Source organism: Rhinolophus ferrumequinum, chromosome 5 (genome assembly GCF_004115265.2).
Source record: "Rhinolophus ferrumequinum isolate MPI-CBG mRhiFer1 chromosome 5, mRhiFer1_v1.p, whole genome shotgun sequence".
NCBI lineage: Eukaryota > Metazoa > Chordata > Mammalia > Chiroptera > Rhinolophidae > Rhinolophus > Rhinolophus ferrumequinum.
The window spans coordinates 5752762-5770832 of NC_046288.1; the positions used below are offsets into that span (position 1 = coordinate 5752762).

Sequence of the window (18071 nt, forward strand, 5' to 3'; positions counted from 1 at the left end):
ATATTTAAAAAAGGGAATCAATCTGGAAAACTACCAACAAGTTATCAAAACAAATGTTTGCTTTTTTGACAGTGAAATGTACATTATATGGTTTGCCAATGTTTCCTCTTGAGAAAGAAACGTAAAATGAGTCATAAGCTCAGATTTTTTAAATACTTAAAGAGACATGAGTTTGTAAAAGTGCAATCAAACGAACCAACTGTAACAGCCATTTTTGTAATAAGAGAAATGTGAATATGGATCACATATTAGATGATATTAATTACTGTTTATTTGTGTCATTATTGTTGTCATTTTTTGAAAAAAAGGCCTTATCTGTTAGAGATATAAAATAAAGTACTATAAGTGAAATGATTCATGTGGAATATGCTTTAAAAGATTCTAGCTTAAAAAATTGTGTGTATGTGTAGTGGTGGTAGGGGAAATGGGGTAAATAATAACAAATATGGTAACAGACCAGAGTATTCTAATACTGCTATTGATATATACATAATCAACAAAATAATGGAATTTATGTCTCTCTATAATTGGCACCTGGTGTATGTAGTACATTATAGATACTTTTTTAACAAAGGTATTTAGGTTATGTGTTGCTAAGCATACCTGTGGTTTATAAGTGAATCTAGCGGGGAAATGTTACCTGGGTATTAGGTAGGTAGGAGTGTGGAAGGAATAGACTGGTATCACAGGATCTCCTACAACTCAGAGAAAGATAGAGGGGAAGGCAATAGAGCTGGGGCATGAGTCCATTTTAGAATTAATGTATTTTGAAAACAGAAAACAACGTTTGAGTGAAAGGCTCTTTCTAGGCCAGACTTGAAGTCACCACATATCCCCTCAAATTCCGTTTCTGTGGTGTAGCACATCACCAGAACTCCTGATGGAATTAAATGTGCAGTATTCAAAACGCTCATATCCAATGTAGTTCTAACTCTTAAGAAGAAAACAGTCTTTATGCTAAAAGCTTTTTCATGCATTCAGGAACAATACAATCTAGACATTTTCAGTAGGATTTATGTAGGAGTACAAGTGAATTAAACCATTCAGATAAAAATGCAACTAAAGCTGCTTAGCTGCTCTGGTGACTCACGGATATTTATATATGTTATTTAGTGTGATACTCCATCCACATAAAAAAGGCATTCTATTTCTTTATTTTTTTATTTGACAAGCAGCAATATCATGTTTGTCATTTTAATGTAGATACAATTATTAGGTTATCTGTCATATTACAATATTTAAGTTCTTTATTTTATGTCCTTTAAGATACATTAAAAAAAAAACACATCAACTGCAAACGTGAAGGGGAGAAAAAGCATGGTACTCAACCAAATTTCCACATTTCAGCAATACTTCCACTCAGTCTTTTAATAAAGTTTTAAGAAATGTCATAATGACATGAGCTTGAAATATCTCTAGGCATTTTTTCTGACGCTCATGACGTGGCACTGGTGATGTTGTAAACAGCAGAAAAACAGGGGCTGCCAAATGACCAAATTATGGAGGCACAGGCCTGCTTTTTCCCACAGGAACACACCAAATGGTGATGGCAATGATCTTCTCACACCCACACAGGAGGAGAGCGACATCACGCTACGTAACTGTATTCATCTGCTGACGCCTGGCTGCGTTCAATGTACTGTTTGTCTATCAGCACTTCAATACACTTCTTAATCATGCTGATACTAGGATTAAACCTAGCTCTTGACTGGCTAATCACCTGTGTAAGAGAGACATGGATGTCACACCACTACTAATTAATTAGTTAGAAATCATTACCTTTAACCTATCAGCTACGAAAGTGCCTCAAATTTACTGAGGTTTTATCAGAAATATCTAATCCATATAGAAAAAATATACTTAAAATAATTATGAAATTATATTAATTAAACTGAATAAACTAATCCAAAATGGATGGAAATGATTTACCAAGAGAGTGCCTAACAAGATTACAATTTTAAACTCAGAGGGCAGTACACAAAGAGAGGCAGATTAGATCAATTTAGACATGAAGACCAAAAAGAATTTTTTATACAAAGTAAAGGAAAAGCCTAATGTTTATGTTATGAAGGAATTAAAATACAGGACATAGACATAGCAAAATTTAACATTCATACATAACTAAATTAAATAAATTAATTAGTCTATCTAAATGCTCATATATACCCTCAAGCTTCCATTTAACACCTACTCAACTTTCAGCTCTTAGCTGAAGTAACACCTTCTTAAGAAAGCTTTCTGCAACCTCCCGGGACTAACTCAAGATTTTTATATACATTCTCATAGTACTCTATGTTTTTTGTATGCATGTTTTACTGTAATTTTATATTTTCTTGCATATTACTTCAATAATGTTATCTCTTCCCTATTAGAATGTGAACGCCAAAAGGACAGGAACCACATCTTTCTTTCCTCTGCATTGAATCCCCAGTGACAAGCTTAGTACTTATCACATGGTAGACAATCATATATTTACGGAATGAATATTTGATGTAGTCAACTTCCTTCAATAACTGGAAAAAAAGACTCAATAAACTGGTGAAGTTTAGACTTCTAAAGTCAAGCCAAAGCAAATCTGAATACTGAAATTGTGAGTACTGTTCCCATTAAGTAATGAAGCATTTCTTTATGCTCTTTGGGAATCATATTATTTCTGTATCATCTTTACAAAACAAACACTCCTAATCCATACATTGGTAATGCCCTCTACCCCAAGAAGTCTTGAGGACTTCTCCCACTTTTACCTCTTGAATAAGGGCATTATGCCGAAGTACTTTTCGTGCTTTCATGATACGAACTATAGCAGCTTGGAGATACATTTTCCGGTCCTCATCTACAGCACTTCTAGTCTGTTCCATTTCCTGGTTGCAGGGTGGGAAAAAAGGTACATTAAGACATCACATCATAAAAATTGTCTTAATTCATTTTATCAGTGAGTTTAAATAAATTTTCAATCAATACTGAGCATCAAATTATAGTTATGTGTGTCCGATATCACATAACCGTTACCAAAAGAATATCTATAGTAAGTTCTCTATAATTCGTTGGGTTAAAATTGGAAGGTTATTTTAAAAGTTAACACTATCGTAAACTATATATTCAATGTAAAGAGGCAATAAAGTAGAATTTAAATGACACAGAGCAGTAACGTCCAAGACTGCTGTCCTATCAATGAGTATAATAGACTCTACACCATAATGCTTTTAGATGCTTTACTAACTGGCTCCAAGTGCATACTGGACAGGCCACAGGGGGAAGACTTGTGGAGGGTTCTTTTCAAGCAGAGAAGCCAGGAGGGATGGGCCAGAAGGGCAAATCTTCCTGGAGCTCAAGGAAACAGTAGAAGGCATGGCAGCAGGCAATGCCACGATAGGGCTCGCATAACAGCTTTACAAAGATAAAATACAATCCACACGTTACAAATTATTGTTCGTTAGTCTAGAGGAAAATAAGATCTTGAACATTTTAGGGTTCAAATTTAAGAGCAATTAACTAATGTTCGTCTCCCCCTGGGGGAGCAAGTTCATGGAGAGGGCCTGACCACTTATATACCTCACATCCTGCCCTAAGCCCAAGGACAGAGTGGCACAGATGTGGCAATTAGGAAATTTAAGTGACATAAACAGACTGTCCCAGAACAAAGCCATTATCACTGCTGAGTTAAAAGAAACAATCAATCAACATGTTTATTGTGCACACTGGCTCATCCGGTAGTTTGGACCCTACTCCACACCTAATAGATCACAATTTGAATTTTAACAAGATCCCCCAATAGGTTCATTTGTACATGAAAGTTTGAGAAGCATTTTGAAGAACTTTTCTTTGAAAGAAATGTGTTGTAAAATTTTCCCTTATTTTACAAATTTTTAAATTACTATTCCAGGTAGGAATTTTTGCAGAGATGCAAAGCAGAGCTACACATTTTAATACCATTTAAGAGCAAGTATGCCTATACTGCAACATCCTTTTCTTAGATATCCATCATACTACTGTTTATAAAATCTGAAATACCAGCAGATTTTATTTGTAAGGTTAGTTAGTAAATCCAATGAATAAACCAGAAAAGATGCGTCACATTATTAATTTTGATGTGCAGAGTTTTGCATCATCTCATGTTATCATTTACAAAATACAATGCTTAAGTATTTCCAAAAGAAGTGACATTAAAAAGCACTTACCTGTGGTGTGTCTTTCTGCATTGACGTAGTAATTTTAAATTTTGTTCTTTTACTGCTGAAGTTCATATTTAATGAAAATGAAGATTCTGCATCGATATCTTCCTATAATTAAAACAAATTTATTTACATTTATAAAAAAATTAAATCATTACATAAGAGTTGCTGCAAATATGCCATGAAATTAAATAATAATTAAATAAACAGAAAAACCTAAATTCTCATAATCTTTTACATTATAAAGTTTATCTAAGAGAAAAATAACTGTCTTCTGTCAAAGAAGCAAAAAAACAACTGTTTTCTAATTTCACACTTGACAGAATTTTAATTAGTTTAGATTAAATAAATAAGCTATGTTCTGGCCCAACTATGATATATATTACTTTTGGATAAAACAACGGAGTCAAACTCATTGGGTTAAACAGAATTTAAAATTTTAATTTTTATGAAATACCAATCTCATAATTTTTCCATCACCCTATTTTGAAAACTTGAATCAAATATTTTTTTAAATGCTGCAATAACAAAATACCAATTATAAAAAGCCTGACTATAGAAGCCAGATATTTCTAGCAGCACATAAGCATCATTTGTCCACAACCCTGGTAAGATTCTGACAAGAGTCTGCTCTTCAATTCATGTTTTATTCACTCTGCCAGATGCAAGAGGCCTTTTCTCATGTGAAAGTTTCTAAGGCAGTTTTTAGAATCACAACTTCTCTATCAGGCTTAAGAAAGCCACTCATACCATAGAGTAGAAGTTCTCCATCAACAGGATCAAGAAGCCTGGGTAGACAGACTCATTCTTAATAATAACCTAAGAAGTTATTAGGTTCATAACTAAATTTAATGTGCAAACAAGCAACATATATTTTGTACATTTCTGGGCAGCAAAAATAATAGGTTTTCGATAAATATGTAACTTCTTAAAGACTTAAGCTTAAAAATTTAAACTTAAATTTTAAGTTTAAAAATTTTAAATCATAATTAATTGCTTTACTTAAAATATTAAAACTTTTAATAGTTTGTTAAAATTCTTACGTCAAAAAAATTAATTTCTCAAAATTAAGGATAGCCTGATTTGAGTTTCAAAAATAATGTCATTTAGAGCTGTTCAATTATAGACTACAAGATGTCATCATCATCTTAGGGATGTCAGCAAAATGAACTGATGAGAGAAATGCTGTAGGCTATTAACTTTACCAAAATAAAAATGAAACATCATTTACAAAACTTTTCTTACAGGCACAATAATTTGAAGCAGGATATTTAACCCACATCTATTGCTTTTTTAACCATTTAAATATCCAAGCTATATTACAACAACAAAAACTTGTTACTAGAAAGAAAAAGTTACAAAGAAAAAGGAATATACGATTGGCTTGCTAGTCCCATGACAGATATTAAAAATGTATGGGATAGTGGTAGAGTCCTGAAATTAAGGGACATGAGAGAGCATTTGGATGAAGTTACACATGTAAAATATGCATACAAATACGCATCAATAGGCTGTCATTTCCTACTACAGAACCATGTATTAAATATTAATACATGGAGAAAAAAAAGAAACCAGAAAGATTTAAGATAGGCGACAGTTTTAAACCTCAATTAACCAGAATACTCCTGATGGCAACTCTTCTACAATTTTTCAGTAAACTGCTGTAGTATATAGGACAAATAAAATCAAACTATAAAGGGCACGGAGGCACCAATTTACACAGCCTTCTCTGTGACTCCTCAAGTTCACAGCTGTAAGGAGCTGGTAGAAATGTAGCTGATTCAAGTAACTTCCAATGTACTAAGGGCATCAATAACTATAACTTTACTTTTAAAACTCTGAACATCCCATACAAAAGCTTTAATGTTTATAATGCTTAAATTCCTTGACCTTTAAATTCCCGTACCTTTTCTGAATCATGGTTAATCATTTTCACGTCAAGTAATGATTTGATTGTTTTTGTCAGTTCCTTCTCATTCATCTGAGTGCTGTCTTGAAGCTCTTTATAGCTGACAGTTTCGCTGTTGTTAAAGGCTAGAAGAACTGCCATTTGGTACGTTGTAACCATCGCTACATATGGTTTGCCCAAATAATTCATTTTAACTTCACCTACAATTAAAACAAAATTGTGACAATAAACTGATCTTTCAAAGAAACATTTCAAACTTACTTGAATAATCATTTATTTCAGATATTTTCTCCTAAAGTAAGGACTCATTAAACTGTAAAGACATTTCTGCTAGCAATGTACTCATTTTGTTTGTTTGAAGTCTATTAGTATTGAGTATGTTGTATAAATCACAGTTAAGCTATCATAACTTTACCAGTAGATTTAAAATGTCTTTAAATAGTCGTTGGAAGGCTAAGACTTAGGCAGAAAAAAACAGGAAGAGGAGGTGGGGACAGGAGGGGAAATGGACAAAGGGAAGAGAAGTTGGCTTGCTACTACTCGCAATTGCCTCACATGCTATGTCTGTCCGGTCTGTCCCAGGTAAGGGTGAAACATACAGAGAGGTCTATAAGCACACAGGAAATGCTTATTGATGGCCACAACTAAAGTGTAATTTGTGACAAAACTGTTAAACATTTCTCTTCCCAGCAATTTTCTAGGGGCAAACAGGAACGGGAAGAGAGACAGACAGATCCACAATTTTGTTGAAAGAGTTGATAGAATTAAAATGTGCTACACTCTACTTTACCCTGAGAGCTATAAAAGATACAGCAGGTTTAGGCAAACTGAAGTTCTGCAACATCCTAGGGAGACAGCACACTGAAACACTTGTAACAAACTGTATGACAAACATGTATGCACGTTGTAACATGTTAAAAAAAAGTTAATATAAGTCAAATAATTGCTTCCTAATGCATAAAGTTGTGGCTTAGTGATTGCATTTCTCTCTCTCTCTCTCTCTCTCTCTGTCTCTCTCACACACACACACCACACACACACACACACACGGGGTACTTTAAGGGCTCTCATTTCAACATTTAAGTTTGGGAAATGTGGTAATAAGCAAAATATCAAAAATACTGCACCGCATCATTTGTGCAATAACTGTTTAATCATATACCAGAAACAAGTGTAAAACAATGCATCAAGCCCCTCGATCATTAAATGACACCATCAGCCAGCATGTCCCTGATGTTGGAATACGTTGCCATGGGTTTAGAAATAGAATGAGTCTTCTGCCACACAGAACAGTCTTTCACCACCACCAGAACCCAAAGACCATGAGGAGACAGCCCAAGGAAGGGGTCCAAGTATCACTTACTTATTACTAAGTATATTCTGCAACACTTAAAAAGAGGTAAGCTAGTGCTTACGTAATTTTATATTATGCCTTTCTCTTGCTATTTTTTCAATAAATTATCAGGATCATGGTACATGGACCTCTTCCCACTTTTTTCAGCACCATTCTCTTACGGGTCAGCTCACAACTGAAAAGACTGGGGAAAAGATGAAAGAAAAGGAAACCCCAAATTTGGATGGTTCGCTTAATTACTGCTATGTAAAAAGAAATGAAAAATGACAAAAGAGGTCATTTAACCTGCAGAATAGGTTGACAATGTCTAAGAACCTCCAAACTAGAATAAAACATTCTGATACATACGTACTTTAAAAAATAAGCCATCCATAATTCAAAGGCATTTACATTACAGGGGAAAAAGAGTGGGCAGAACTCACAATAGTTTCATCCAAGTTACCCACCCCCTCCCATTTCCTGTCAGCTCCCTAGTCACTTAAGGGAAAGTTTTCTTCACAGAAGAATGTCAGCTATTAATACTAACTGTTGAATAAGTGATAGAATATCGCCAATTTGCAACTAGTAATGAAATTACTGATTCAAGCAAGGATCATCAGTGGATGCTAAAACCATTAGGTAAGGTTGTTTCTAGAAAAGGGTATTCATCTGGGACCTAAGTATCACCCCTCAGATTACCTGCTAACTGAAAAGGGGAAAGAGTATCTTTACAATGGAGATATCTGATGGTCACCACCTTAACCAAGTGACCAACTTCAGCGTTGCGAATAGTGGGACAATCTGATATGATACGCCCTCTGTTGGAACAGAATACGAAGACCAGAGGACCACATAAGTAGTATTTAACCTGAATATAGTCAAATTTTAGACCCAATTTCTACTTTACAGAAAATATAGGAAATAGAAAAATAAAATACATCACAATTAAATAATCTGACAAATTCGGAATGTTGCATATTCTATAAGATAACTGACCTGCTGTTTTCAAAAAAGTATGTCATGAGGGTTAAAGTGGGGGAGGGGGATAAATGGTGGAGAAAGGAAGTGAGAACACACAAAAATCAAATGCAATTAGTGACTTGATTACATTAAAAACAAGAATTAAAGTCACTGGGATCAGGAAAATCTTAATATGGACTGGACATTAGATAATATTAAAACCCCTCACCACTTTAGCTGCTGAAATACTTGAAATCAATGAGAAGAATTCAGTCAACGACAGAATCACTTTTAAAGTATGTGCAACAATACAGTGTGATTTTCATTTTGCCAAATTTGCCAGATTTCATTTTGGCAAATAGTAACTACCAACACTTCCATAATGATTTACAGTACACTAAGTGCTAACGTGACCTAACAATGTGTATTACCTGTGTATTACCTACATGTCTATGTATTACCCAGTGATGTTACCTCTCTTGAGATTATCATTTCTCAATTTATCTCTCAACCACTGACCTGGGATTCCTGTAACTTCTTGCTCTGTCACAAATGAAATTTATTTATATATGGATTCCAGGTTCTGTATGTGTATGTATCCATCATGTTATTCTCTCAGAATAATTTTACCCAATGTCCATAAATCCAATGGAATTTTCATCTTTCTCTCATCAGTAACTGTCAAATCTGATATCATAGATTGCTTACTTCTTAAAATTCTGACCTCTGTTGGTAATACCCTCCCAACACTCTTCTATGCCTTGAAAACCAAGTTTATTTGTAGTCTACCCAGAAGGCTCCCCTTGCCAGTAGCTGTTTGCCACTGCCATTCTGTGTGACACATTAAAACCCTGGGCTTGCCTCTGCATTACAACATTCAAAACATTGTGTTATAATCTTTTACTTGTCCTCCTACTAGATGTGAGCTTTTTAAGGGCTGAGTCTCTGTCTACTTGGCATTTAGAAGTACTTGGAACACAGAAGATGTTGAGTTGATAAATTTAATTTTACAAAGATAAAGGATGAGTAAATAGACACAGAGAAGTTAAGTAACTTGCTCAAGGTCAACCAGGTAGTTGGCTAATATTTAACCCTACATCTTCTGATTCTAAATTCCTTCAAATACCACTTTATACCCCATATCCAACAATTTGTAAAAGCTCTTGGCTTATAACACAAAAATACCTGGGAATGTGGAAATAGACTAGGAAAGAGTAATTCCGATTATATGTGTAACAGGAGTTCTCAAGAAACAGAACTCTGAGTGATCAGTCTAGTATCAGAGCGATTATTTCAAAGGAGCTCTGGAGCTTTGTGACAAATGTAGGCCTCTGTTGGTAATACCCTCGCAACAGAACAAGTACCTTAAGTACAGGTGGTGTTTGGGAACCTTTTATTAAGTGAATAAATGAAAAACAAAAGCGAAACTTTACCCAATGGTTTCACTGATAAATAACAGATATTTTCAGTGCCTTCAGTGATTCAAAAGAAGAAATGAATTTACAAGGTTAACATCTCTTTTGCAAAGGAAAAACTATTTGGCTTTAATTAAGATACAAACACACTACACTAACACAAGACAAAACAAACAAACAAGAGCTCCAAAGATCTGGTTATTATGGACCAGCTTGGGAATTTAGTGTGGTTCTAAAACAGAAAAAGAAAGTTGTTCTCATTTCTATTTAGAGGTTATTGATAACACTTATCAGGACAAATTCTAATGGCAAAAATTATGTACATAGTTTTTTCTTTCTTTCTTTCTACAAGTACAACTAGTTGCCAAACACCAAAAGAGTGAGACCCGCATTAAAATTACTTTATGAGGCAGATGGATTAGTTGCTGAGGTAATGAATAACCAAGAGAGTTTAAACTCCCCAAGATAGATATGAAGGGGAAGTAAAAATTAAATTCAATTACATTAAGATACATTAGCTTTTTTGTTACCTAAAACACTGGTCTAGCAATACTTTTTCTTAAAATCAATTATATTTACTAAATAAGAACAGGAAAAATTCACAATATATGTAAAATTCAAGACCAACAACTAAGTGACCACTAATTAAGAGTATCAAAAAAGTCTCTACTTCACAAACTACTGAAAAAATTAAAATGCCCACCTTGTTCAATAAAGATAAACTTATATAAATATGTATTGCTATGCACTAATTATTATGAACTAATGTGTATTACTAACATAATGAGATATATTCCAAAAGTCCATTAGTCAAATAAACGGCACTTAAGAGAAATTACTCAGATGAAATTTCTCTTAGGTGATCGAATACAATGACTTTCCTAAAGAAGATTATGGCAACTGGTCAGATTTTCTTGTATCATTTCTAAGACATATTAACATATACACCCTTTCCTTCGCACACAATGGGAAAGTTGATTCATTGTACTTTTCAGAGCATAAGTAGAGAAAGTGTGAATGTTTGCTTTGGCTAACATATTCAGGCTACTTAGAGTAATTGCACACAGTCTACAATCATTCAAGTATTAATTCTACCTAATAATAAAGTATTATTACTATTAATTAATACTAAATTAACAGTGCCCCCCCTCCCCCCCACTGTTCCAGAAAGAAGCAAAGGAAAGGATTAGATTCTGATTAAACTTTTCTAAAATTGGAAACTACTGGAAATTAACCAGGACATTCTGGAAAAAGCATTTACTATTACAGTTCACTATAGTACCACAAATAAAAATCAAATGTTTATATCCCCTTATGATGTTGTAATACTTAATGAAACCAGTGTTATCTGGCATACTTAGAGAAAACAGGTTTTTCACAGCAGCTGATTCATCAAGTCTGAATTTCTAAATAAAATTTCTAATGTCTATAAAAAGCAGTTTGTTACAAAAATATAATAAAACATTATAAAATTCAGAAATTTTCTTAATAAGCAGTAGTAATATAAGCAGCATAATTAATAAAATACTAGAAAAAGGTGCTGCACTTGAATTTCATTATTAGTTGCTTTAATATTTAGCATTAAAGGTAGATGGGAGGAGAAAAGGTTAAAAACCGTCATTAGGAAAAAACACTATAATTAGGCTATAGGAAATCCCTTTCTAAATTATTAACATAATCATAGCAGGTAAATTTCATTAAACTAGATATAATTAAATGCATTTTACCTGTACAGAGATAATGTAACCATGTAAGTTTCCTTCCACTGAAATGTTGACTGTAAAATAATTCAAACTGTAAAAAACAAAAAAAAAATTGTTTTCAGTACTATAATATAACTTACTAGGCCATCACTACACTAACAAAGTTAAAAACTGCTTCTGTTAGAAAAGACGTTATCATCTGGTATACCCACTCATTTTACAGGTGAGAAAACACATCCATGTAAGTCCCGGACCAACATCCTCATACCAGTATTAGTCCAACTCTTCTCACTTACAACCTTCTCTAGGGTACTCTCCACTAAAATCCAGCCCTGAAAGTTTGACTTTTTGTATAAATTCAGAAATGACAGTGATTCATTATCATTTTTGAATACCAATTTGGACTTCATAAATACTAATTACTAACCAAAACCACCATCATATACATTTCAATATGAATATACGAGTCATACCTTTATTTCTAATCTGTTTGCAAACATATACCCTTGCTGAAGTGATAGGTTGATTAATGTATCTGTGGCTACCTGAAAAGTGACATCTGTGATTTAACTTCCACATCCAGTCAAACACTAATACGAACAAAGCTTCCAAGTACTCGTCTTTGTTTATTTTTTTTGCCAATATTATTAAATTTAACATTCTATTAATACAGCTTTGATATTCTAAAAACTCCTTCCTTGGACTGAATGTGTAATTGTAGGACATCAATCCAAAAAACAGAGTTTGCATCTTTTAAAGACCTATTACACAGTGAGAAAATAATACTGAAATGTAAATAAATAAATAAATAAATAAAACCAACTTCATTACAAAATTGAAAAATAAACAAATGCATCATGCCACAATTCAGAGGTGTGGACATACTTTTAGCATGATGTGCCATATGTAATATACCTAAAGCTTTTACATCTGTGCTTTCATATCAAACTTTTGATATAATGCTTTTATATCAAACTTTACCTTCTGCACTATCCAAAAGAAGTTTAAATAAAGCAATTAGCAACGTCTGACCTATCAACTGCACTATGCCCACTCCTTACAACAAAATTTACAACTGCCAGCGAAGGGAATTAGTGAAATCTTTCAGCAGTTTATTCCAAGTTTGCCTAGTCCTGGGAAGTTGAAACTTGTTAAGCATGTTTTCGCTCCAATGATGCAGGATTCTCCTGTATGAGCAAATCCACCAACCCCTTTGTATGATTAAAAGGAAATGACTGGCACCAGAAATACTTAAGATTTTTCTGCCAGGTTCTAATCTAGACAAAGAGAAAATAAAAATATGTCATAAAAGGATCCCGTAGTATGCTTTAAAATAATTTCCAGGAGTGTCAATAATATTCAATTAGTACTACACAATTCCCAATTTAATTATGAAACACAATGAATCTGTGGAAAAAGCAAAATAAAGCATTTTTGAAACCGAGAAAACCAAACTTGAAAATGCTCTTTACCAAATTATTTAAATGTAAAACTAGCTTTAGGATGTATATTCAAAGCTCTGAAGGCACATTTTTTACCTCTTTATATACTCCTAGCAACTAGTAGTATCAATCAAGTTTTACTGATGACATTAATATGCCCACAACACATTCCTTTATCCTTAAATTTAAAATCTGATTATAAAGATTCTCATATCTATAGCTTGTCATAACAAAAAGATTCAGTTCCAAATGGGAATATTATAAATTCATCTGGTAGTAAAAAAACAAAAGTCGTAAAACCTTGCTTAACTATATATCATTAAATAATCATTATCAAAGATTATTAGTAAGAAATATGTCTTGACTAAACTTCAGCATCTTTCATGTATGATTTGAGGACATAATTAGAACTCAGAGGGCCTTAAAAATTAACATTTCATATTCAATGAGTATTGACTTCTAACAGAGAGCTGCATTAATATACATTACTTTATATTTCTTCAGTATTATTCAGGTTTGTGGACCAAGTAAACAAAAGAAATCTAACAATTAAGATTTATTGGTCTAATATGCAAAATAAATAACTTTTAACTAAAGTTTAATTTCCATAGTTTTAAGATACATATGTGTAAAACGAAAGTAGTTTTGATAAACAGCTATACTTAAAATTAAGATATAAAAAATATAAAAACTCACTAATTTACATGTGAAAAATATAAACTATTAAGTACCCACAGGTGAATTTTCATTCCTATGTAATTGAAAACTTGGATTTACTAGGATGAAATATGAGGACAAACTCCCTCTACTGGTAGTTAAGAGAAAATCCAAATGGAGAGAACAATATTCTTCAAAGCATAATTTTAGTCAGAAAGAAACTCACTTCCTCTTCATAAATGAGAAAACTGAAACCTGATGGTCACACATTAATAAATAAAGTTTAATGGATTAAAAAACTATTATTGGAAAATAATTATTTCAAGGGAAGAGAGAAGAAAACAAAGTTAGAAGAAAACCTTATTTCTACCAACCCCTACTCTGCCTTAATTTCAATTGGAAGAGCAGGCTCCTAAAAAGAAATGTTTTAACACTTCAAAGGTGAGCTGTTGGTGTTTTTCTCTGGCCTGGTCACAAGTACATCAAAATGCTTTACCTGGTTATCCCAACCCTTGCCCCTAGCTCGCATCTATCCTTTCTGCAAAATTTACAATAACCTGGGCTCGTACTCTGCCCATGCAAATGAATATTCTTTTTCATACAGTTTCTAAGATGGTTTGTGCTTTAATGCCTTTTTTAAGATGAAAAACGTCCTAAATTATACTCTTATTCTGAAAGTCTACCTTATGTCTGGTATCTGGAAATCCGCCTGGCTCTTTATAGTACCCCGCTATTTCCACTCCTACTACACCTATTACTTCTTCTACTACCAGCTACCGCTTACTGAGTACCATAGTTTGCTGTGTATAATGTGCACCTGTGTTTTTGGCCCAAACTTTCAGGGGAAAAAAATCTTTCGTTTTAATTTTTTAATTCAAATTTGTATTTGTTTACATTTAGGTATTTGTTTTTTGTATTATAAAAGAACTTTAGCACTTTTTAAAACATATTATGGTACAAGAAATTTTATGTAACAAATAATTAAAAAACACAAAAACAGATATAAGGTACAAGAAATTTTATGTATCAGTAACAAATTTATGATATTTACGTATCATAGAAGGCCAAGAACTCTTTGTTGTTGCAAGTTCATAGTAAGTTCAACAAAACTGATTATGGTATTCCAGGGTATTATTTTGCATATGGTTATCGTTATTGATTTCTAGAGTTACCCTTTTAACTCATAAGCATTAAATAAAATAATTTAAAACATTTATATAGATACAGAATTAGTACTACCCATGTATATAATGCACATCCTTATTTTTCCCTCCCAAATTTGGGGGGAAAAAGTGCACATTATACACAGCAAAATATAGTACTTACTATATACCAGGCTAAGTGCTTTACATGATTTCATTTCATCTTTATATCAACACTTTGAAGTAGTACTATTTTCAGTTAACAAAAATTAAGAAGTTGTTTGCCTAATGTCACAGAGCACAGTAAATGGCAGCATAGATACTTGAAACCAGAAATTATGATTCTAGAGCCTATACTATTATTAATAACGCGTATTTTGAAAGAAACAAAAATAACATGTTTGCTTTAAAAAATGGTTCATACTACCCACTGAGAAAATCTCTAGGAAATAGTGTAAACAAATACCATTTTCATCTTAAATTTCGTAAATGTATGTGTAACTCAATGGCTCAAAACCTCAAATCAGGCCAAATCAGGGACTATTAAAAAATAATGAAGATTTCTCTAAAAAAAAAAAAAAAAAAATGCTACCCAAACTTCCATCCAATCAAGAAATAAGATGTTTTTTTTTTGGTGAGTTAGAGAATCACAGCGAGTCAGTTTTAAGAGACATGAAAACATGTCTACTCAAAAACTTGTATATGAATGTTCACAGCAGCATTACTCATATACCAAAAAGGTGGAAACTACCCAAATTGTCCATCAACTGATGAATGGATAAATAAAATGTGGTGTACCCATACAGTGGAATATAATGGAATATTATGTGGCAATAAAAATGACCTACTGATATATGCTACAACAAGGATGAACCTTGCTTGAAACTATGTTAAGTGAGTGAAGTGAGTCTCAAAAGATCTCATATGATATGACTCCATATGACATGTCCAGAATAGGCAAATCTATAGATTGCCTAGGGCTGGGTGGAGTGGGGAGGGAGACGGGGGAAAACGGGGAGTGACTACCAATGTAGAGGATTTCTTCTGGAGTGATTTTGGCGTAATAAAAATGTTCTAAAATTAATTGTGGTGATGGTTGTACAACTCTGTGAATATACTAAAAACTACTGAAATTGTATAAATGAGTGAATTGTAGAGTGTTATGGTCTGAATGTTTGTGTCCTCCCATATTCATATGATGAAATCCTAATACCCAACCTGATGGTATTAGGAGGTGGGGGCTTTGGGAGGTGATTCAAATCACGATGGTGGAACCCTCATGAATGAGAATACTGCTACTATAAAATAGACCCCACGAAGCTCCCTAGCCAATTCCACCATGAGGAATTGGCTAGGGAGATATGAGGAAAGAAGTCTGTGACCTGAAGAGGGCCCTGGCACATGGTACCCCGATCTCAGACTTCCAGCCTCCAGAACTCTTAAGTTTCCATTCAGTCACACTTTAAGGCAATTTTTACTTGAATTTTCCAAATTCAATCCATTTTTCTAGATTATTTCACATTCCACATATATTTACCTAAATTATAGCCCAGAAATAAAAATAACTACTACAAGGTATAAAAATGACTCAAAATTCAAACAAAAAATTAGAAAATGATTGTTTTAAGTATTTAGGTTCTAAACATTCTTCTAATATCAAAATTTTTATAACTTAAAACTTCTTAAGAGCAGTTGATAAGATTTACTGAGAGTAAGACGCACACTGACAAAGAACTGCATGACAGACACTCTTAGTACTTGAGTTTTACTATTAGTAACTATAAATTACATTCTTCCTACAAGGTAGGTCAACTATAGTTTGTAAATACACTTTTATATCACACAAGCCACTAAGACTTTGGAAAAATGTTTGAAGTGACATAACATGAAATTATTTAAATTATTAAAATTCCTTACATCTTCTAATATATTTCCTGCAAACTTACCATCTGTACACTTTTTTCCAATTCCTGGGGAATCGCAAATGTAGATGAAGGAGCCTGAGTAAGAGGCCATGCGCCAGCCTAGAAGAAAAAAGGTAAAATAAAAAAGTTAAATAAACACCTAACTTGACAGTAAATATTTGTAAAATGATTTAAGCAACGAAAGCAACCTTCTTCTTTCCTCAAACTGTTGATAAAACCCATCAGCATTATTATCATGGCCCACTTTATTCCAATCAATGTAATATATAACTTTAGAAGCTACAATCCAAGTGAAAGAAATGCAATCCATCCATTTATGAATGCTTTGTATCAGAGTATTTGAAATTATTAGCAAATGCCCACAATAAAACACAGTCATACCTGTAGAACATATATTTGAAAACTAATTCCCAAATCTATAACTGTGTCTTGATTTTTGATAAAATTGTTGAACTTATTGTTGAGATCAGCACTGACACTCATATCTGTATACATCCGATGTAGCTTGCTGGTAAACTCATAACCACAGGCTTGCTGTAAAAAAAAAAAAGTTTTAAAAAATATACGATTTAAAAAGAAAAACAAACTTACTGATTAATACAAACGTGTTGCTACTGCTAGGTCTATACTCAAAGGTCTGCATATTAGATTCAAGTCTGCTATACTGAAAAATTATCAACTATTGAATAACTCAGGATAAATATGAATTAGCTACTACTTCTCTCATCAAGATGTAAGCCAAAATGATACAAAAATAAACAAATTAAACTGCACTACAAAACTTGTATTTAAAGGAATATTTTAGGTGTATTTATTTATAAGTAATATAAACCTTTTGTAAAGTTAACACTGTTTATCTCGTGGATGACTCTATATCAATTTATATGGAGAGATTTGTCCTTTTAATACAGTATTTGCATATCCCACCATACAAATATATATACCATTATACATTTAACTAGTCACTAATTCATTTTGATGAATTAGTATTTCTTATTACATATAATGCTGCAATGAACCTCTTTATGTGCTAGTGAAATAATTTCTAGAACATTATCACATCAAAGGCTGACATTACCTTTAATTTATTGATCATGGCTTCTTCAGAATCCATAGACATAGATAACCCGTGAATTAAACGTTTCGCCAGCATTCTTGCGTAGAACTATATTAACAAAATATTTCTAAAGATTACTTCCTTTCTAATGATTTAAAGTTCAAAAATAAATCAAAGCTGACTAAAACACAAACAAAACCTCTCTATTCACAACTTACCTTTTGAAAAACATCCTTATCATCAATATATTTGAAAACAGTAATGAAGCTGGTGAGTTTGTCTTCCACTTCATTCTCAGTCATCCCCTTCGCTGATTTCTTTAGTAAGTTGTCACAGTACTTAGCAAGCTCAAATAG

At 32.9% G+C, this 18071-nt stretch overlaps 1 protein-coding gene across 4 annotated transcripts in view; it reads right to left on the bottom strand.

Annotated features, from left to right (window-relative positions):
- Positions 1–1138: 1138 nt before the first annotated feature.
- Positions 1139–18071, bottom strand: part of CUL2 (cullin 2) — an 84215-nt gene continuing 67282 nt past the window's right edge. For all 4 annotated transcript variants that reach the window (XM_033106580.1, XM_033106581.1, XM_033106578.1 and 1 more), the window contains exons 13-21: positions 17934–18062; positions 17737–17823; positions 17040–17192; positions 16680–16757; positions 11517–11583; positions 6079–6281; positions 4179–4280; positions 2745–2861; positions 1139–1720 (exon numbers count right to left, since the gene is read on the bottom strand). In XM_033106580.1, coding sequence (XP_032962471.1) covers positions 1589–1720; positions 2745–2861; positions 4179–4280; positions 6079–6281; positions 11517–11583; positions 16680–16757; positions 17040–17192; positions 17737–17823; positions 17934–18062 — 1068 coding nt within the window. In that variant the 3' untranslated portion in view covers positions 1139–1588. The remainder of the gene's footprint in view (positions 1721–2744; positions 2862–4178; positions 4281–6078; positions 6282–11516; positions 11584–16679; positions 16758–17039; positions 17193–17736; positions 17824–17933; positions 18063–18071) is intronic.